The 22,135-nt window shown below is 55.7% G+C and overlaps 1 protein-coding gene across 6 annotated transcripts in view; it reads right to left on the bottom strand.

Annotated features, from left to right (window-relative positions):
- Positions 1–719: 719 nt before the first annotated feature.
- Positions 720–22,135, bottom strand: part of TOX2 (TOX high mobility group box family member 2) — a 130,892-nt gene continuing 109,476 nt past the window's right edge. For 3 of the 6 annotated variants that reach the window (XM_055140682.1, XM_055140684.1, XM_055140683.1), the window contains 6 exons: positions 10,749–10,991; positions 8,562–8,789; positions 3,748–3,828; positions 2,440–2,832; positions 1,734–1,861; positions 720–1,392 (listed from right to left, as the gene is read on the bottom strand). In XM_055140682.1, the coding sequence (XP_054996657.1) occupies positions 1,356–1,392; positions 1,734–1,861; positions 2,440–2,832; positions 3,748–3,828; positions 8,562–8,789; positions 10,749–10,991 (1,110 nt within the window). In that variant the 3' untranslated portion in view covers positions 720–1,355. The remainder of the gene's footprint in view (positions 1,393–1,733; positions 1,862–2,439; positions 2,833–3,747; positions 3,829–8,561; positions 8,790–10,748; positions 10,992–22,135) is intronic. The other 3 variants (XM_055140686.1, XM_055140688.1, XM_055140687.1) reach the window with 1 other exon arrangement.

The raw sequence follows: 22,135 nt of genomic DNA, 5'->3' as shown, positions 1-22,135 counted from the left end.
TCTCTCCCTCCCTCTCTCCTTCCCTGTTCCTTCCACCCTCTCTCCCTCCCTCTCTCCTTCCCTCTCCCTCCCTCTCTCTCTCCCTCCCTCCCTCCGTCCCTCCCTCTCCCTCTCTCTCTTCCCCCTTCTCTCCCTCTCTCTCCTTCTCCCTCTCCTGTGAAGCCTCATCAAATGACATCAGGACATCAAGTGACATCAAGAGAAGAAGCAATTTCAATGGGCTTTCACTTGTATGAACACTTACTGAGACCCCCAGACTTCCCTGGGACTTGCCACATCACAACAAACAGCACCTCAGCCCTGGAGCCACAGCACTGGCAGGGGGTGGGGGGCACGGGTGGGCACCAGGACACACAGGGCCCTGACAGTCGCTCCCGGGATGAGCTGGGGGCCGCTCCACTGTGGAGACAGCTGGGGGTCCCACTCTCCACAGCTGGGAGGTCTCCACTCTACATAGCCGGGGGTCCCACTCTCCACAACGGGGGGTCTGCACTCTCTACAGTCAGGGGGGGTCCCCACTCTCCACAGCCTGGTGCGGGGGGGGGTTTCCACTCCACAGCTTTAGGAAGCTTCCAGAAGGCCTAGCGGACCCAGTGCAAGGAGGCTCAGACTCTGCCAACTTTTCCGGAGTTTTATTATAAAGACATCGGAGAGAAGCACTGGGCACTGAGACAGATCTTTGCTGGGGCCGGAAACAGCTGCAGACAACAAGAAGACCCCAACCCCTTCCCCATCACCCCAACCCCCCGCACGGGAGCCCCCTCCGCCTGCCCCGCTCCTGGGGGCAAGTCCCCCTGGGCCGTTGGGAAGCGACGGACACGGGCACGGGCCGGGGAGGCCGGGGGCGTCTCCCGCCAGGTCACACTGCAAAACCCAAACCACAGAGGCGCTAGGAGCCATAGAAAACGCTTCTCGCCGTTCGGGAAACTACATTTCTTCCCCCCACAAAATAATACAGAAGTCTTCAGCACAGTCTAAAAACACGGACTCTACACACACGGGCGGGCGGCCGCCTCCTCACGCTGGCCCCGGGCCTGGCTGTGCCCGGGCGGGCGGGCTCTGGGCTGGGGGTGGGGGGGTGTTGAGCTGGGGGGGCTGAGGCCGGGCGTCTGGGCCGAGGGGCAGATGACGGGGTGGTCGCGGGGCCTGGAGCAAGCGGGCGGGTTCTCGGGGGCGGGCGCTGGGCACCTCCTCGGAGTCCGGGGCTGGAGGGGCAGGAGCGTCCGTCCCCGGGCACGGGTTGCCCTCGCTCTCGGCTCCTGCCTCCCGCCTCCTGCCGGGCGGCGCTGCCCCCCCGGGGGTCCCGGCTCTGGGCAGCGCCCTTGCTGCGAGCCTCAGGGCCGAGAGCCGCCGCCTTAGGTGAGGTAGAGTGATTTCTCCCGGGGGAGCAGGCTGCGGAGAGAAGGCCGGGGTCAGGGCACCCGCACCCCACCCGCCCGCCTGCTGGGCGGACCCAAACCTCCTCCTGGCAACCCCCACACCGTGCATCCTCCTTCCTGGAGGGCCCCCGGCTCAGCCCTGCGCATGTCAAGCAGAACCCGAGCAGGGTGGGCACGTCTTATACGGGAAATATTTAGCGGGGTGGCGGGAGTGGGCTTGGGTGACGCCCAGCCGTGCTCAGGGGCTCCAGGGATGCTCGGGGCTTCGCCCTGACCCTCGAGGTTCCGGTCCCAGCACCCCCCCACTTCCTGCCTCTGCCCCCGCCCCCCATGCCCGGCCTGCCCCACACCCACCTGCAGGTGCTGACGCCACACTCCCCGCTGGGGTAACTGCTGTCCCAGTCTCCGCTGCTCGTGGGGTTCGCCGGGCCGGGGGAGCGGGACCCCGAGCTGCTGGGGAACTCCGGGAGGTGAGGAAAGTCCTGCAAGCAGGGAGGAGGCAGCCACTGAGGGAGAGCAGGGCTCCCCTGTGCCCCGGGTGTCTCTGCCTTAGACCGGGCCCCTCTGCCTGTCGATGGGATCTACCCGCCTCCCTGCTTCTCCTTTCTCTGCGGAACCCCAGCCCTGTCTTAGCTAACTGGGTCGTCAGGGCCTTTCCCTTGCTGAGCCTCAGTGCCTCCCATCTGTAAAATGGGCCCACTGGGCTGACTGAGGTCTTAGGTCCATATTCCAGCCGCCTCAGGGTCTCTGCGTCCAATGGGGTCACTAAGGCTTCTGGGTGAGCCAGGACCTCAGGCTGCCCTGGCAGAGGGGCCTCGGCCCCGTGACTGAGAGCTCAGGAACGGACAGGGCGCGAGGCAGGGGTGGGGGCTGGCCTTTCCCAAGACCCCAGAGGGTCCGTGCGCTCCTCATGGCAGCCAGACCCTGGGGCTAAACGTGGCAACTGAGGCGCAGAGAGGGAAGGGGCCCAGATGGGGGGCGCACAGCGCTGGGAGTCCCCGAGAGAAGTCCCAAGCTGCCACCTCCATCTCCAGGGGTCCCGCCCCCACCCCCGACTCACCTGGGGCCCTGGGGGCGACGGGCTCATCGCCAGCTGCACCTGGAGTGCCATGGGGGTGGGCAGGACTGGGGGCTGCGGGGCCGGGGACATGCTGACGGGGGGGCTGAGGAGGGCGCCCTGTGCGTGGGGGGCCAGGGGCAGCTGCTGGTGCAGCGGGGGGCTGAGCGGGAAGGAGGGGGGCGGCGGGGAGGCACTGAGGCCCGGCAACAGCGACTTGGAGCCGAGCGTCCGGGCGAGGCTGGCGGGAGAGGCCCCGCCACAGAAGGCCTGCAGCTCGGACGGCGTCAGGAAGGGCGCCAGGCCGGGCACGGCGTACATGGGCTGCTTCGGCGGCAGCATCTTGGCGGGCGGGTTGGCCTGGGCGCTCTTGGTCTCCCCCTGGTCTGGAGAGCTCTGGAAGGAGACACACGCACAAGCACACACACATGTGTGTACAGACACACAATGCATACATATGCATGCACATACACATGCGCACATACATGCATGCACATACACACGTATGCACGCACACATGCACGCACATATGCATGTACATGCACACAATGCATGCATGTGCAGACACATGCACATACACACATGTACACATATATACATGCACATGCATGCATGCACATATGTGCACACACACACACACACACACACACAAAGGCAGAGAGGCAGAGGTAGGGCCATGAGGCCAGGAAGGGTCTGTGACACTCCATGGGCTTGTGTTAATCAGGGTCCTTGTCCACTTGGTCTGACCAGCCCTGCTCTGAGCCCACGAGCCAGCAGGCCACCGTCCTGGGCTGGAGTGACGGTACAGAGGGCAGGCACGGGCCTTGCATTCGCTGACCTGGGTTCAATGCCCGGGCCCCCACGTGGTCTGTCAGGAGTGAGCCCTGAGCACTGCTGGGGGCCCCCAAGAATAAGCCCCAGCAGGCTGCCGTTCTGCCCCAGCTCCTTGGCCCTGCACGTGCCTTTGCCTGGCTCTCCCCTACGTCTGGACACTCGCTTAGCTGGACCCTTTCTGGCCCTGCCCGGATGCCAGGTCCTTTGTAACAACCCCAGGATGCGCCCTGGCCTCCCCCTGGCTGCTGCCCCGGCTGCAGTGGACAGAGGAGGCAGGCGGAGAGTGGGCAGGAAAGGCCACGGCTGAGACGGCAAGACTGGCTCCAGGCAAGTGGCCCCGGGTCCTGGGCACTGGCCAGAGCTCGATGCTAGGTGGCCCGGGGAGGGCCCAGCACACCCCTGGGAAGCGTCAGGGGGCCCTCCGCAGACTCGCCCACCGCTGGGTCCCCCGCCCCTGCTCCGTCCCTCCAGGATTACCTTGGAGACGAGGCTGGCCCTGTAGGCGGCCAGCGCCTTCAGATACTCCTTCTTGGCCGCTTCGGTTTTCCTCTTGTAGGCCTGAAAGATCCAAGACAGGGCGACGCTGAGAATGTTCCAGAGATGCAGCGCAGGGGCGTGAGGGAGGAGCTAGGCATGGGCGTGAGGGCAAGCGGGAGAAGGGCGAGGGCCAGTCTGGGGCTGCCCTCACTTGGGACTGTCGCCCCTACACACCAGTTCCTCCGTGGAGCTGTTCTTTGTCCTTGGTGGCACCTTCCCTCCCTCCCAGTCTCCCAGGTCAGCACCCAGCCCAGGGGTCGGGGAGACTGCACCAGGGGAAGGCATCTGTCACCATGCAGCTGCTTCCAAAGCGGCCCTGGTTCGATCCCCAGCATCACCTATAGTCCCCCGAGCACTGAGTCAGGAATAGGCCCTGAGCACCACCGGGTGTGGCCCCAAAACAACAACCACAACCCACTAAGAGACCAGGCCGGCAAGCCTGACTCATTCACGGTGTGCTAGTCGGATTCAGCTGGGTAACATCTTGACGTGGACTTTATTTTATCTTTGGATTCTTGGGTCCACCTGGCAGTGCTCAGGGATTACTCCTGGCCCTGTGCGCAGAGAGCACTCCTGGCCTGGCTTGGGGGAGGGCTGGGGATTGAACCCGGGTCTGCTGTGTGCAAGGCAAGTGCGCTACTCACTGTACTTTCTCTCTGGCCCCTGCCTTAGATTTTCTGAGCCGGCCTGCTATGTAGGAGGTCCTCCGTTGTAGGAACGCCCCCAGTTTGGGTTCCTTCTAATCAAGACCGCCCACTGTGACTTTGGGGATGGGATTTTGTGATTTTCTCCAGACAGTAGAACAGAATAGAATGAACAGAACTTTCTAGAATAGAAGTGGTGTGCGCAAGACTGGAAATGTGCTTATTCACTGCACCTCACTCTCTTGGGGCTCTGGGGACACTCCTGGTTACCAATGAGCAAGGCCAGCCTGCTGGGGGATTATATATATATAAACAATGTTGCCCCCACTGCTCTGGCTGAGGAATCCTGAGCATCTGGGACCTCCTGCACATCCTACTCCCAGAGGCAGAGCTGCTGCCTCAGTCCCCATGGCTGTCCCCTGCTGCCTCGGTCCCCATGGCTGCCCCCTGCTGCCTCGGTCCTCATGGCTGCTCCCTGCTGCCTCAGTCCCCATGGCTGCCCCCTGCTGCCTCAGTCCCCATGGCTGCTCCCTGCTGCCTCAGTCCCCATGGCTGCCTGCTGCTGCCTCAGTCCCCATGGCTGCCTGCTGCTGCCTCAGTCCCCATGGCTGCCTGCTGCTGCCTCGGTCCTCATGGCTGCCCCCTGCTGCCTCAGTCCCCATGACTGCCCCCTGCTGCCTCAGTCCCATGGCTGCTCCCTGCTGCCTCAGTCCCCATGGCTGCCCGCACACAAGTGAGTGAGCCGGGCCAAGAGAAGCAGCAACCATCCTGCTGGTCCCAAGTCGTGGGCTTTGACTTAGGAGCTCAGTCTACAGTGGCTGTTTGAAGCCAGACATTAACTTCTCGCACGTTGATAGGCATCTCAAAACCACAGGTATTCAGCATTACTGTTTTTTGCTTTTGTTTTTAATTTTTAAAATTTTATTGAATCACCGTGAGACAGTTACAAGCTTTCATGTTTGAGTTACAATCTCACCATGATCAAACACCCATCCCTCCACCAGTGCACATTCCCCACCACCAGTATTCCGGGTATACCCCCCCTTCCCCACCCTCCCCCTGCCTCCATGGCAGACAATATTCCCCATACTCTCTCTCTACTTTGGGCATTATGGCTTGCAACACAGACACTGAGAGGTCATCATGTTTGGTCCATTATCTACTTTCGGCATCAGCATTACTGTTTAAGTGCCAAGATGACACTGAGTCTAAACTTTCACAGATTTTTTTTGTTGCTGCTGATGTGTTTTTTTTTGTTTGTTTGTTTTGGCTACACTCTGTGATGCTCAGGGCTTCCTCCTGGCTCTATCCTCACTCCTGGCAGGCTCAGGGACCCCTACAGGGTGCTGAGGACCAAAACTGGGCGGGCCAAGTGCAAGGCAAGCACCCTACCTACTTTATGATCACTCTGGCCAATGAAGATTTTATTATTTTTTCCTTTGCTCTAAGTCCCAGAATTGGCTGCTGTTTTTGTTTGTTTTTAAAAGCTACGAGCAGTGCCACTTGGGAGTTCAGGGCTTCCACCCACAAGCTTAGGGGGCCACGCAGGGTTGGGGATCACTCCGGTCCTTTGAGTATTCTGCCCCTGACCAGCTTCGTGAGGCTTTAAAGAAACAAGTCGTTAGGCTGGGAATTTTTTGAGAGAAACATTATTTTTCTTACAATGTTCTCAAGACCATCTCCTTTGGTAATTAGTGTGTCAACTACTGGTATAAATAGAAATAAAATTCCTTACTATGTTAGAACAAACACAAGTGAGCAGACAGCCTTATGCTTAGCAGTGGAACCTGTGTGTGTGTGTGTGTGTGTGTGTGAGAGAGAGAGAGAGAGAGAGAGAGAGAGAGAGAGAGAGAGAGTAGGACAAATCAGGAGAAAAATATGTGACAAAACCATAAATCATCACCATTATTCACAAAAGTCATATAACTTTTTTTTTTAACCTGAAGACCCAGGAATTAATTGAAAAGTAATTAGATACTATCACAGAGCCAGGGGAATAGTTAACAAAATGAAATGAACATTAAAATATGTCAACCCCAATCTGCTGGAGAAACAGGGGCGGGGGAGCAGGTTCTGCAGGGAGGCTCCGGGGGAGGAGGGAGACCTGGTTCTTGGGTGGGAACAGGCACCCACCCGTGGGACTGAAACTGCCCAAACTGGGCTGGAGCAGCGGGACAGTGGGTCGGGCGCCTGCCTGTACGTGGCCAATGCAGGTTTGATCCTGGGTGCCACAGCAGGTCCTGCGGGCCTGCCGGGAGGGCTACTGTCCGTGAGCACAGAGCCAGGAGTAAGTCCTGAGCGGTGCTGGGTGTGGTCCCCAAACAAACAAACAAACAAACAAACAAATAAATAAATAAATAAATAAATAAATAAATAAAATGCAAAGCCACTGCCAGAAAGGGCAGTGTATGAGGTGGGTAAAAGTCATAAAACTCAGTAAGTGGAGCAGCGCAGGGGGCGGACGGTGGAGAGAGACGTCCAGGGATGGGGGGCCCCGAGGTCACTGACCTGGAGAGGAGACGCCCCAAACGCCTGCCCCCCCCCAAAAAAAACTGAGGTCTTCCTGGGGAGGGGACGGTACAGAGCAAGCCTCCCCAGCTGGAGTCCGTGTGGCAGGACGTGGCCTGCCCACATCCCAGGGAGTGGCCCCCTGGCCTGACTTGGCCCCTCTAGCTCTGCCACTCGAACCCCTGAGCCCCAGGGGGCTCGCCCACAGCCCATGCATGGCGGCTGCAAGTTCTGGAGAACTCAGGTCTTTGGAACATTCCTGCCGGCCGGCCCCGTGTCCACCCAGCACCCTCGCATCCCAGCCCCGGGGGGTCGGGGGTGTTGTGGGGGATCTAAGGCAGGACTCGGTCAACCCCGGATCCTGGCTCCCTGGGGAGGCCCGGCCCCCCCCACCCAGGGCTCACTGCCTTCAGGACTTCCGGAGGGTCGAGGCCGAGGCCGCCTTTCCCGGTCTCGCTCCCCGCAGCCCCCAGGCCCCCCAGCAGGCCGCGCATCTGCGTCCTGAGAGACGTGTGGCACTGTGGCACGTCCCCGGCCTCTCCCACGGCCGGGGAGGAAGGTGACGTTTCAGAGGCAGCAAGTCGACGGGGCTCGTGCTCTGTCTGAGCCTCCCGTCTGTCTCCCTCCCGCAGGGTGGAAGAGGGTCCCCTCGAGGGGTCCTGACGTCGGGCAGCCCACCGTGACCCCGTGACTGCCCCAGCCCCCGCTGGGCTAGCTGCCGCGCCCGTCCCCCAGGATCCGGCTAAACAGCGGCTTCCCGGCTCTTGGGGCAGAAGCGCTGTGCCCACGGCCTGCCAGCCGCCGGGCGCCCGTCCCTGCTCTCTGCTTCTCCCCAGCGCCCTGCTCCAACCCTCTGCCCCACCTGGGGGCTGGCCAGGCTCCGGAGGGATTGAGGCCTCACCTGACTCCCCACGGATGCCCGCGCCCCGTCCTGGGACCCCACGATACCCCCCACCTCCCCCAGCCCCATCACAACTGCAAGTTGACATTTCCTTGCAGGCTCTTGGCTCTAATACACTTCGCTGATTCCATTTCAACAAACAAGACCCGGGCTGAGCTTCCTGGGTTCGACTGATCGGGGTTCAAGTCCTGACTCACGGTGGTGACTTAGCCCGGAGGGAGGGGTCTCTGCTTCCTCTGAGCCTGGCTCAAACGGGAGGCCCAGAGAGGGTAGGGAGGCAGCCAAGGCCACACAGCTGACGGCTGCTCTTTCATCCCCCTGGAGAGACACCCCAGGAATACAGAGGTGGGGAGGAGGGGCAGCCGTCCCCCTGGAGAGACACCCCAGGAATACAGAGTGGGGGAGGAGGGGCAGCCGTCCCCCTGGAGAGACACCCCAGGAATACAGAGGTGGGGAGGGGGGCAGCCGGCCCGACTCCAGACTCTCGGAGCAGGGGGTGGGGACCAGATGAATGCAGTGGCTAATTTCCAGAAGGGGAGGTTAAGTCCCGTGCATGCAGCAGGGAGGGAGCAGTGGAACAGGCGGGATGGGGAGGGGGGGTGGGGGGGCTCCCGGCTGAGAGAGGAACAAGCCGAGGTCTCGGGCCAGGTCAACGGGCACTGAGTGTATGTTCCAGGCTCCGGGGCGGGGTGGGGACTCACCTGCTTCTGCTCCTCTCCCAAGCTGTCCCACATGGACGCCACGATTTTGGACACGTCCCCAAAGGTGGCGCTGGGGTTCTGCCCCTTGATGGCTGCCTGGGTGTCCCTGAAGAAGAGGGCGTAGGCGGACACGGGCTTCTGCGGCTCGTTGGGGTCCTTCTTCTTCTTCTTCTTTGGGTTCTTGGCCTTTTTCCCTGGGTCCGTGGAGGGTCTCTTCTCTCCCGAGATCTGCCCGGGGGAGGGGAGAGTCAGACAGCCCTAGAAGCCCAGGGCCACGTGCTGAAGAGCACTGTGCTCGGAGCAGGGGGCGGGGCGGGAGGGCTGGCCGGCCGCGGCCTCCACACGGGGCAGTTCAGGCCACGCACCGGGGCTGACCGTGTCCTCGGAGGGGAGGCCGAGGATGTAGATGCAAACACGCACTGTACACAGGCATGTGAGTGCATGGGCATACGTGGATTGGTGCATACACGCGATATGCGTGCACACACGCGCACACACATGCACACAGGGCCCAGGTAGGAGCCTAAGAATTAGCAGGCGCTGACGCTGACTCTAAGAACGATGAGAGGAACCAGCCACTGCCCTCCCCACCCCCCGCCAAGCCGGGACACCCTCACGGTCGGGGCCTTGGCCCTTCATTACTGTGTCCCCTGCAGACACAGTCATGTGTGTCTGCAGGGGACACTCGACTCACCACAGACTCAATCATGGGTGTCCGTCTCCCCCATTCAGGACCCACACAGACTGATACTGAATAATGCGCCAAAGAAAGGCGCCTTCTAGAAGGGCTGGCTAGGGCTGGGGATGGTAGGGGGGAGGAGGGTGTCAGTACTCAGTGCTCAGTGCTCAGGGCCACACCTAACATTGCTCAGGGTGCTACATGGGGTTTGAACTCAGGTCCGGCTGACCTGGCCCCTGGCCCCTCTTGTGGCCCAGGCTGTCCCCGACTGTGAGGGCCAGTGTCCTGCGCCACCCCTCAGCAGCCCTCTGGGGGCCAGTGAGGTGACAGTGGCGGTCACCGGAGCAGGGAGACTCCAGGCTAACGACTCCAGGGGTCGGGGGCGCCCCACAGATGCAGCACGGCGGGTCACTGGTGGGGCCCAGGGGCTTGGGGTCGAGGCCCTGATCCCGCGGGCAGATGAGGCTTCCTGCATCAAGAAGGGGCTGCGGCCACACAGCAGGAAATATGGACCCAGGGCAAGGGCCTCGCATCTCCGGGAGAGGGGCAGGGCCGAGCACGCAGGGGCACCGGAAACTCCCGAAGAGCCGCCGGAGGGAGGACATCGAGAACCCCTCGGCTTGCATCCTGGTCCCGTGGCTCTGTGGGCTCTGTGCCTCAGTTTCCCCCTCTGTCAGTCAGATCCCACGGCAGGACCGGGCTGGGGGTTGTATGGATTCCCACGGGCCAGGTCTTTCGGCAGGTTCTGCACATCTCTTAGCTTTTTGTTTTTTATTTTTGGCAGATGGGGGTGGCTTTTGGGTCACACCTGGGGGTTCTCGGGGCTTGCTCCTGGCTCTGCACTCAGACTCACTTCTGGCGGGGTTCGGGGGACCACGTGAAACACTGGGAATTGAACTTGGGTCGGCCACGTGCAGGGCCAACGCCCCCTATGGCCAGCGGTCCCCTCTCCCTAGCCTGCACCTGCTGGCGCTGCAGAGGGGGCGTCTCCCACCCGGGGGCGCTTCCCAGCAGGGGTAGAGGGGAAGGCAGAGCCTGGAGGTGGGAGGGTGGGGGGGGTGGGGGGAGGGCTCCGGACCCTGCTTCGTGCTGGTGGGGGCCGGGGCATGAAGGGCCAGTCTCGGCTCACAGGGGATGGGGGAGGGGCCGTTCCAGGCTTAGTGACGCCCCTGTAACCAGCGCCGCCCGCTGCCCAGATGTGTCCCCCACTGGACCCGCCCGAATATCTTCTCCAATAACGGCTGAAGAGGCCACGATGCGTCACCTGCCCCTCGGATTTGGCGTGGCACTGACCGTCAGGAACTGCACCTTGACTCAGCTCATCCGGACTTTCCTCGTGGGCCCCCAGCACGGCCCTCGGGGGGGGGGCTGCGGTACCCGGGTACCCAAGGCCACCGGGCACCAAGGGCAAGGATGCTCGGCCCCCCCTTCCCCTCACAAGCTTCAGGTCTCCCTGCAGGGCCCGGCCCGGCCCCCAGGGGGCGCCCTCGGGGCTCCCTCCCACCTACCTTGAAATGCGCTTCCGAGTCCTCCTCCTGGGTGGAGCTGGAGGGGGACGGGGTGGCGGACTTGCTCCCGGGGGGCGACGGGGAGCCGTGCGGGACGCTGCCGCGGAGGCGGCCCATCTGCGAGATGAGCTGCGACGGGCCGAGGGCGCCCACCGGGCCGGGGAGCACGGCCGGGCGGCCCAGCAGCGGCCCCGGCCGGCCCGCGTCGTAGCTGCCCAGGTCCGAGTGCACCATCTCCTGGATCTGCGGAGGGGCGGGGCGCGGGGGGTGAGCCAGGGCCCCCTAGGCCTGGTGCGGGGGTCAGGGGGGAGGGCGGTCTCTGGAGGGGCATGCATTGAGAAGGGGTCGCCCGCAGGGGTCTGCAGGGGACGCGCCTCTCTAAGGCACTTGCCCTGCGGCTGGCCTGCGCCCAGAAGGCCGCTGGGCACTGCTGGTGAGTCTTTTTATTTTCTTTTTGGGTCACACCCGGCGTTGCACAGGGGCTACTCCTGGCTCTGCACTCTGGAATCAGTCCTGGCGGTGCTCAGGGGACCCTATGGGATGCTGGGAATCGAACCCGTGTCAGCCGCGTGCAAGGCAAACGCCCTTCCCGCTGTGCTATCGCTCCAGCCCCAACTGCTGCTCAGTCTTAGCACAGCGGCGTGGACAGCTGCACGGGGGCCCTTTGGAGGTTGGGAGGGGGCGTCCCTCCTGGGGCATGATCGACCCCCCTCCCCCCAGCATGAGAGCCGAGAGAACCAGGGCTGGAAGCAGACAGTGACGGGGCTCCTGGTTCCCCCTTATGTGCTGGGGGGCCTCTGGCCAAGTGACTTAACCTCCCTGTGCTCCAGTTTCTTCGCCTGAAACAGTTCGGGCACTAACGGAATGTGCCTTCCGGGGAAGGATCCCGTGTGCCTGGTACCTGGTGAGCCCTTTCCGTGCGGGGTTGGGTGAACACAGAGGGTCAACGAGCCCCTTCATAGTGTTGCCTCCGCCCTCCCTGCAGGCCTAACAGCTGTCTGATGAACTACGCCTACCGTATTTTCTCCCTTTATGGGGGGGGGGTCCACAAATGGCACTGCTCAAGGTTCTTTCTCCCGGCAAGCCCTGGGGACCGTATGTGGCGGGCTGCAAGTGCCTTCACCCCTGTGTCAGTCCCCCACCCTCCGAGATTTTTAAACTGGTTATTTTTGAGATAGAAGAGACCCACTGGCTTTTACACGCCAACATTTCTCATACAATATGCGTATAGCACAGCGGGTAGGGCGTTTGTCTTGCATGCGGCTGGCCGACCCCGGTTCGATTCCTCCATCCCTCTCAGAGAGCCCGACAAGCTACCGAGAGTATCCCGCCCGCAAGGCAGAGCCTGGCAAGCTCCCCATGGCATATTCGATATGCCAAAAACAGTAACAACAAGTCTCACCATGGAGATGTTACTGGTGCCCGCTCGAGCAAATCGATGAGCAACAGGACAGGGCGACAGTGCTACAGTGCAGAGTACGTGATACCAGCCACTTGTCCACGCACACACATGAATTCAGGGAGAAGCATCGGTCAACACTCTGAATTCCTTCCATTCCTTCCACATCTGTGCTTATTTTCCATTTCTAATTCCTAAAGTTGAGTATCTGCTCTTCACTCATTTTCTTCATTAGATAACCTCATTGGTTTCCTGTTTTATTATGTGGGATTTTTTTCTCCTCAAAAAAAATAATCTCAAATTTATCAATACTATTCCTTTGTTTTCTAGTTCTCTGATGACTAATTTTGTCCAGTTTTTTTGTAGTTCTCTGATGACTAATTTTGTTAAGAACTTCTGAGTTTTAAAGATTTATTATCATTGCTTCCACCTCATTTTTGAAAAAAAAAAACAACTAAAAATTCCATAGGGGGTTGGAGCGATAGCACAGCAGGTAGGGCATTTGCCTTGCACGAGGCTGACCCGAGTTCGATTCCCAGCATCCCATATGGTCCCCCGAGCACCGCCAGGAGTAATTTCTGAGTGCATGAGCCAGGAGTATCCCTGTGCAATGCTGAATGTGACCAAACAAACAAACAAACAAACAAAAAATCAGAAGACACGATTGGAAAAATGCTCCCTGTTCAAGGAATGACAGAATTAACACTGTTAAAATGACTATTATACAGATTCTAGAAAGAGAGAGACAGACATAAAAAGACTGCACTCATTTGTGGAATATAAAGTAACAGAATGGGAGACTGATACCCAAGAATAGTAAAGGTAGGTACCGGGAGGATTACTACACAACTTGGAAACTGACCTCACATGCTGGGGAAAAGGCAGCTCAGGTAGAGAAGGGAGCACCAAGTAGAGGATGTTGGGAGGACCCATTCAGGTTGGAAGATGCAAACTGAAAGTAGACTATAGACCGAACATAATGGCCACTCAGTACCTCTATTGCAAACCACAACACCCAAAAGGAGAGAGAGAGCAAAAGGGAATTTCCTGCCACAGAGGTGGGGTGTTGTGGGGGGGACAAGGTGGGGGTGTGGGAGGGATGCTGGGACCATTGGTGGTGGAAAATGGGCAGTGGTGGAGGGATGGGCACTCGGCCATTGTATGACTAAAATGCAAGCATGGAAGTTTGTAAGTCTGTAACTGTACCTCACGGTGATTCACTAATAAAATAAACAAACAAACAAACAAACAAATAAATAAATGACTATTATACAGAGACTCAATGCAATTACTATCAAATTCCAATGGCATTCTCCAAGGGCATAAAACAAATACTTTTAATTTGGAACTATAAACTTCTTGAATAGCCAAAGTAACTCTGAGGGAAATAAAAAGAAGAGATATCAAACTGTTCTACAAAGGTATAGTATTAAAAACAGTGTGGTACTGGAATAAAATCAAACTCAGACCTGTGGACCAGAGTTGAGAGCCTAATAGTAACCCCCCTGCTGTATGGGCAGTTGGTTTCCAAGAAAGGAGCTGTGTGCACGAAGTGGAGGGGAAGAGCCTCCAAGAAACCATGTGGGGAAGACTGGCCCGTCACACAACAACAAAATGGGATTCCTACATCCCGTCACACACAAAAGCTAATTTCGTCAGGATTAAAGACCTGCATCTTAGACTCGATGCAGAAGCAACATTATGAAAACATGGGTATCGTTCTCCACAGAATGGCTTCAGTAGAATCACCAATGATTAAACTCCAGTGGCAGAGAAAAAGAAGCAAAACTAAACAAACGGGACCATCGAACACGAAAAAACTTCTAACTGCAAAAGCAGCTCTCTCCTAAAATAAAGATAGCTGGCAGAGTGGGAGAAAATATTTGCATACCGTGTATCTGTGAGCTGATAGCCAAGGTTGGTAAGGCATTTGTAAACACAGTGAACACCAATCCTCATCCAAAAATGAGGAGAGAGGCTGGAGCGATAGCACAGCATGTAGGGCGTATGCCTTGCATGTGGCTGATTGGGGTTCAATTCCCAGCATTCCATACGGTCCCCTGAGCACCACCAGGAGTGATTCCTGAGTGTAGAGCCAGGCGTAACCTCTGTGCAATGTCGGGTGTGACCCAAAAAGCAAAAAACAAAATAAAACAAAAAAAAAACCAACCCCCCCAAAACAAAAACAAACAAAAAAAATGGGGAGAGAAGTCGAAGAGACAGCTCTTCAAAGAAGACAGACAACCAATGGACACATGAAAAAAGTGTTCATTATCCCTGACCACCACTGATCAGAGAAATATCACTTAGAAATGCAGACATCACCTCACACCAGTGATAAGATCCAGCTTCCAGAGGTCTGGGAACAAGCAGTGCTGGTGAGCTGCAGGTTAAGGGCCTTATTCACTGTCGTGGGACTGGCATGGGGCAGCCTCCAGGAGGAGACAAACTGACCAATCAACCAACCTGTACCAGAACTGCCTTATGACCTAGTGATTTCGCAGCTTAGCATCTATCCAAAGAACATAAAAACATCGGTTCAAAATTTATTTGCACACCTATGCTCGCTGCAATGCTATTCACAATAGCACACATCTGGAAGGAATACAAATGTCCAACAACAGATAAATGGATAAAGAAATAAATATACGTATGTATGAAAAAACGCAGAGTCTCTTGCCTACGCGCCTGGCTGTCTTCCCCGGGGCCTCCTCGGAGGGGATGGGTTCCAGCTTCCCTCCCCGATCGAGCAGAGCTCCCGGCAGCCGAAGACCTCCAGAGCCTAGCCATAGCCATGCTCAAGGCCCCTCTCCACACATTCGGATGAGCCTCACGCATGAACGAACCGGCAGAGGAACCCAAGTGTGTGGGACCCGGGGCCGAGACCTCCAAGGCTGCTCGGATCGGGACTCGGCCTCCTCCGCCCAGATTCCCCATTTCCCAGTAGCTAGGCAGTCACACCCAGGGACTGCCCCGGGCGGGCGCGCTGTAATCCTGTCAATGGCCAGCATCCAGAGACTTAAAAGCAAGATCTGGGAAGCGCAGCCGAGAGATATCTTATAGCCTACTTCTCCCTCTGGGAGAACCTGGCAAGCTACCGAGAGTTTCCTGCCCACATGGGAGAGCCTCGCAAGGTCCTCATGGTGTATTCATATGCCAAAACCAGTAACAGTGATGGGTCTCATTCCCCTGACTCTGTAAGAGCCTCCAGTACGGCATCGTTGGAAGGACAAGTAGAGGGAGGCTTCTAAAATCTCAGGGCTTGGACGAATGGAGACGTTACTGAGTCTGCTCGAGAAATTCGACGATCAACGGGATGATGATGATAATGATGATGTATGAAAATACATAAATATATAAATATAAATATATATATAAGTTCTAAGGTTTCTTACACTGGGCTATAAGATAGATAATATCTTGCCCGAGGGCAGGGCGGGCGTGGGAAGGGTCCCAGGGCAGGGTGGGGTTCCTTACTGCTGGGCTGTAACTTCGAAAGCAGCAGGAGAAGTAGTACTGTTACACTGTTACTCTGGGAATAACAGAGTAACAGTGTAACTTTATAAATTAAATGTAAAAAACTGCTAAAGGTTTTGTTTGGGGAATCTGATATTGGTTTTCATCACAAAAATAAAAACATGGCAATTACATTTTCACTATGTGTTGAACTTTATTATAGCAAAGTGTCTTCATTTTGCCTTGAATTCAGTAGGGTCTGAGATGACGTTTACTTATCCTTTTCTCTGTGTGTATATATATATGTTTATATAAATATGTGTACAAATATTTGTTTTAATTTTTATAGGAATGTCTTCATTTCTAAGGAATTATTTTTTTACATTTCTTCTCATTTCCATGATTTAAGGTTATTAGGGTTAAATGTTGATGTTTGTGTTATGTTCAGCTCTAGAAAAATAGCTGAGATGTTTCCCTTTTTCATTCTTCCCTGAAACAGTAGTATAAATAATAAAGAACTCTTATTTTCCTTAGAGAGTTTCAAGATCTCTGAGATCCAGGACCTCTTGAAAGATTTATTTGTATGATATTTTCCAATAGCTAATGGTTCCTTTTCAGTTTTCATGCTCTGTTGGGTGGCTTAAGTAAGTTTTATATATACATAACATATTTATGCAATACATATATTTAGAAAACTTTCCATATTTTAACACAAATATTGTTCGGCTAGGATAATATATTAAATTATGATAAAAACATCATATGACTTTTAGTTAAATCCCCACTGTGACACTGTCATAGTGTGAAAGCGTGGTGCTATTTAGATTCCTTATCAAGGCTTGCATATTTTTAACTTCCTATCTAAAGATATTTTTAAAACACTAATTCGACAATTTTCCTGACCATTCATTAAATTCTGCTTTCCTCCCCATTAATGTCTACTTCAGAGAACATATATTTTCTACACAGTTTTCCAGATGAAACAGTTTATATTCACATTTTCTTTCATAATAGCAGAAGTTTCTGGGGCTGAAGTTCAAAAGGGTGATTTTGCCTTTGGGAACCCCAGGAAGCGTCTGAGTTTTGCAGGGACCCGGTGTTGGGTATTACTGCCCTCTAGTGGACAGTATGTCTCAGGGGTGCCTAGAGAGTCTACAGAGCACAGGTAGCTTCCCCCCCTCAACCCCCCCCACGCAGTTCATACACATGAACATGCTCCAAATACACCACACATACACACATGCACAAGCACATACTTACACATACATGCCCCCAACATACCACATACATACTCATGCATGTACACACAGCCCCAACATACCACACACACATGCAGAAGCACACACATGCACATACATGCCCCAACACACCACACACACACTCACGCATGTACACATGCACATAGCCCAATATATCACATACACACACAAGCACACACATGCACATACATGCCCCCAACACACCACACATACACACATGGACAAGCACACACATGCACATACATGCCCCCAACACACCACACATCACATACACACACTCACGCATGTACATATGCACACGGCCCCACCACACTACACATATACACACAAGCACACACATGCACATACATGCCCCCAACACATCACACATCACATAAACAGACACCCCCCCACTACACTCCAATACCAAGACCTCAGTAGGTTGAGGTTCAGAACAGCTGCTCTGACCGTGATCTGCTCCCCTGCCCGGGAGGAGCCTCATTGCCTCATATAAATATTTTTAAAAAGATCCCAGAGCTCGACCCGCTTTTCTCTTCCACCCGAATGCGCTCTGGAAGAACTGCCTTGCCCGCACACGTCCTTTTACGATTGTGGTTAGAGAACACGCCTCCGAGAATTTTATCCTTTGGACACTGAGTTTCCATCATGGCTTAGGATATGATCAATTTTTATAAAATTTTCATGGACACCTGAATAACGTTTGCCCTGTAATGGGCGTCACTCTGTGTCCCTGTGTCTCTTCAGCGCTGTTTGGCTGTTTCTGCTGTGGAATCCGGCATCCGAGGCCCCCTCGACTGTCCTCTGCTCTTCGGTCTTGTTACAGAATTCAAACAGTTTTTCTTCACTAGCCTTAAACTGATGAAGTTATTCATCCCCATCAATGGCCCAGGGACTCTATTTGTTCTGGCTTCTCCTTGTTCATAAAAAAAAAAAAAAAAAAAAAAAAAGCATCTTTGCTTTAACTAATGTTTCTGCTTCAAAGTTTAACTCTTTCTGTGACCATTATCACTCTATTAAAAAAATTTTTTTTTTGTTACGTGTCACTGTAGGTGTGAATCTTGTTAACAGGCTAGGGTAAGCGTTTGGTCCTGAGTTCTTAACATATTTTTATTACTGTATTAATCAAAAAGATACAGAGAAACAGACACAGTCAATTCTCTTTGAAGAGTCACTTTGCAAACAACCTAATTAAAGAGAGAGCAAAGGACTCGGATAGTCGTGACCGTGGGCAGGGGCCACTCCTGACAGTGCTCAGGAGATACTCTTGCCGAACGGCAGGCAAGCTCCCTAACCCCTGCACTATCTCTTTGGCCCTTGACTGTACATATGGATTTGGAGGGTGCAGTGGGGGACACTCCCTGCTGTGCTCGGGGTTCACTCTGTGGTACGGGGGATGGGAAACGCCAGTCTCCAGCATGCCACACATGCACGCGGCCCACCACGCTTCTCTCCGGACCCCCTGAATGACATTTTGAAAGCACGGGTCTTCAGGGAGTTGTAAGTCAGGCCCACAGTGGGCGCCCACCTCCTACAGCTTTGGGTCCTACACAGCAAAGCAAGAGCCGGGAAGTGCTGGTGACAGTGTGGAGAGAGCAGGGGAGCTGAGCACTGTGGAGAGAGCAGGGCAGCTGAGCACCATGGAGAGAGCAGGGCAGCTGAGCACTGTGGAGAGAGCAGGGCAGCCCTGAGCACTGTTGGTGGGAATGGAAACTGGAAAACGGGCAGAGGCCACTGCTGGGAGTTCCCGCCTCTAGGGGCCCACGAGAAGAGGTGAAATCATTGCCCAGACGGTGGCACCCAGAGGACCTCTGCCCCCTGCCTGGCATGAGCACAGCGGGCGGAGGACCCCGGAGGCCACTGCACTGGGTGAGGGAGGGCTGCTGGGGTGACACTGGACAGGCTCAGTCCCGTGTGGGGCCCAGAGAGGCCAGACTCGGGGGGATAGGGCGCAGGACGGTGGCTGCCCGGAGCAGCGGGGGCGGGGGGAACGGAGGAAGGTGGGCAGAGGGTCCAGGGATCAGCTTTGTGAGTCGAAGGGGCCCTGCGGACACGCACCAGGCGGCTGTGACGAGGTTCTGCTATTCCCACGGAATTGTGTCTCTTCTAGAAAACGTTTTGGAAAGTTGGGAATTTCCCATTTAAATCTATATAAGACCACCAGTTAGTGAGCCGTGAACAGCAAGTCAGGCAAGAAATAGGACGGCATGAAGTTGGGGGTGGGTGGGGAACGCTAGCTGCCTGAAGCTAAAACCCTCTCTAACAGTTTCTAACTGCTTCTAACTTCCGAAGTTAGAAACAAATGTAAAACGGTGCTTAAATACTTGCAACTTGGAGCCGGAGCGATAGTATAGCAGGTACTTGCCTTGCACACGGCTGACCGGGGGTTCAATTCCTGGCATCCCATAGGGTCCCCCGAGCACCGCCAGGAGTAATTCCTGAGTGCAGAACCAGGAGTAACCCCTGTGCATTGCCGGGTGTGACCCAAAAAGCAAAATAAATAAATAGAATGTTAAAAAATAGATTCACAACCAAAACATAGGGTCAAGGCAGGAAATACTTAAATTTCAACTTAAAATCATACAGTACATTTAAAACATAGAGTAGCATATAATTGAAATGATTTTTACCTGTAGAACCAAAAAAAAAAAAATAACTTCTGTCAATTGACATACCCAAATCTCTCTCTGCAGTTTAAGTACACTTGCACAGCAAAATTTGGTCACATTTGTTACTTAAATGATGGTAAGGGAGTGTGAGAACACGCTTTAGATGAAATCACCTGAAGATCTGAAACAAATTAACAACAACAAAAACCAAAACACCATCCCACAGGTGCTGGAGCCATAGCACAGCGGGTGGACGCTGGCTTGGCACGTGGCCAACCCGGGTTCCATCCCTGGCATCCCATAAGGTCCCCGAGCCCACCAGTAGCCGGGAGTAAGCCCTGAGCACAGCTGGGTGTGGCCCCAAACCAAACCCCAAAAGAAGGTATCCCGCAGAGCAGTGCTGAGGGCCGGGCGTGTGCCCCAGGAGATGGTGGTTCATTTCCGCTCCTTCGTTATGTAACATCCCGGGAAGGCAGTTCTCAGCCTCTGACTCCACCGTCACTCCGACCGGGTCCGAGCCTGCCTCCTTCCAGGCCTGCTCGACTTCCCGTCGACTCTCCTGCCTCTTGCAGGGGTGCTCTGGTCCCCCGCCCTCCCCGGCCTGAGGCGGTGCTTCCTGACGCTATTTCTGCATGTGGGCTGTGCTTGTGCCTTTATCTGATTTTGTCTGGGGCCGAGAAGGCTCCTCCAAGCCTGAGAAGTTTCCACTTTCCTCAGATAAGTGATATTTCCTGTCATTATTTCTTTGATGGTTGCCTCCTTCCTCCGAGGCTTTTACTTTTTCTTCTTTTTTAGAATTTCCTGTTGAACACACCCTGCCGCACTGGGCTCTATTCTTTCTCTTTTCAGTTCTAACTCTGCGCTCTTTGAACTCACCAGGTCGCTGGGGTGCAGGGTGCTCTCTGCTTACTTGCTCGGGGCTGATCCTGGCTCTGTGCTCGGGAGTCACCCCCCCCCCCAGGAAGTGAATCTCGGGCCACACGCCAAGCCAGCACCTCACTTACCTTCTGTTCTGTCACTCGGGCTCTATCCACCACTGTTTGTTTTTTTTTAGGTCACACCTGGCGATGCACAGGGGTCACTCCTGGCTCTGCACTCAGGAATTACCCCTGGCAGTGCTCAGGGGACCTTATGGGATGCTGGGAATCGAACCCAGGTTGACTGACCGCGTGCAAGGCAAATGTCCTCCCTGCTGTGCTATCGCTCCAGCCCCTATTCTTTTATTTTTTAAGTAAGATTTTATTATTGAATCACTGTGAGATAGACCTTACAAAGCTGTTCATGATTAGGTCTCAGTCATACAGTGCTCTAGCACCCGTCCCTCCGCCAGTGTCCACGTCCCAGCACCAGTGTCCCCAGGTTCCCTCCCATCACCCACCCCCAGGCCTGCCTGTATGGCAGGAACTTTTCTTCTCTCTGTCTCTCTCTGTCTCTCTGTCTCTCTGTCTCCCTGTCTCTCTCTGTCTCTCTGTCTCTCTGTCTTCCTGTCTCTCTCTGTCTCTCTATCTCTGTCTGTCTCTGTCCCTCTGTCTCCCTGTCTCTGTCTCTGTCTCTCTCTATCTCTGTCCCTCTGTCTCCCTGTCTCTGTCTCTGTCTCTCTGTCTCTGTCTCTCTCTCTCACTTTCCCTCTCTCTTGAGAATTGTGGGCTTTTTTTTTTTGCTTTTTGGGTCACACCCAGCAATGCTCAGGGGTCACTCCTGGCTCTGCATGCAGGAATTACTCCTGGCGGTGCTCAGGGGACCATATGGGATGCTGGGAATCGAACCTGGGTCGACCGCATGCAAGGCAAATGCCCTCCCCGCTGTGCTATCGCTCCAGCCCCAATTGTGGGCTTTTTATACTGAAAAGTAATCCTGTATATCCCTTTACCTATTTTTAACACCTGGTTCTTGTCCAGCGTGATCATTCCCAGCTATTATTGTCATCCTGGTCCCCTCTCTCTCTCACCTACCCTCTGCCCCCCACACCTGTGGTTGATTCTCACCACTGACCAGTTCTCCTGGTCCCGCCCACCACCATTTCTCCATTTCACATTTGAGAGGCAGGAGTTCTCCATTTCAATTTTTTTTTTCTCCTACGTGGCGGCTCTTGATCACTGACATTTGTCAAAGGGATTGTAAGACAAAAGCCAGCACTTCTACTCTGACAAGAGAACGGTGCTCGGTGCTCTCGGAGGGCGGGTGGGGGGAGAGAGGCTGGGCGTGGAGGAAGGTCTGGGCGGAGGCTGGACCTGCCTGTCCCCCTCTGTCAGGTGGGTGGCAGGCGTGGGGCCCTGTGGGCGTCTGTCTGCCGTGAATCCGGGGTAAACCCACAGCGCCTCCAGTGGGTATAGACCAAGTGGATTCACCCAACGAAGCAGGAGAGATCAGTGTCCTTCCACCCCTTGGAGCGGAAGCGCCGGCACTGCAGGTCTGGTCTGGGGTCTGGTCCCCTCGTTTTCCTTTCCCTCCCCCACCCCGGCGATGGCTCCCAGCTCTCAGCCCAGGCAGAGGTGGCTGGCCCCAGCCGGGGGACACAGTGGGTCCCGAGGCTGGGCTGTGGGGCCCCTCGGGCGTCTGCCTCCCCGGGAATGCACCGGGAGTGGGGCTGACAGTGGGCCGGGGGGCCGGGCCCCACATAAGGAACGGGTGACATGACCCACCCCCCACGGGGGCGCCCCCCGGGCT

The sequence above is a fragment of the Sorex araneus genome, chromosome 5, assembly GCF_027595985.1.
Source record: "Sorex araneus isolate mSorAra2 chromosome 5, mSorAra2.pri, whole genome shotgun sequence".
NCBI classification, from domain to species: Eukaryota; Metazoa; Chordata; class Mammalia; order Eulipotyphla; family Soricidae; genus Sorex; species Sorex araneus.
Note: the sequence above shows the minus strand (reverse complement) of the source record. Positions and strands in the feature narration are given on the sequence as shown.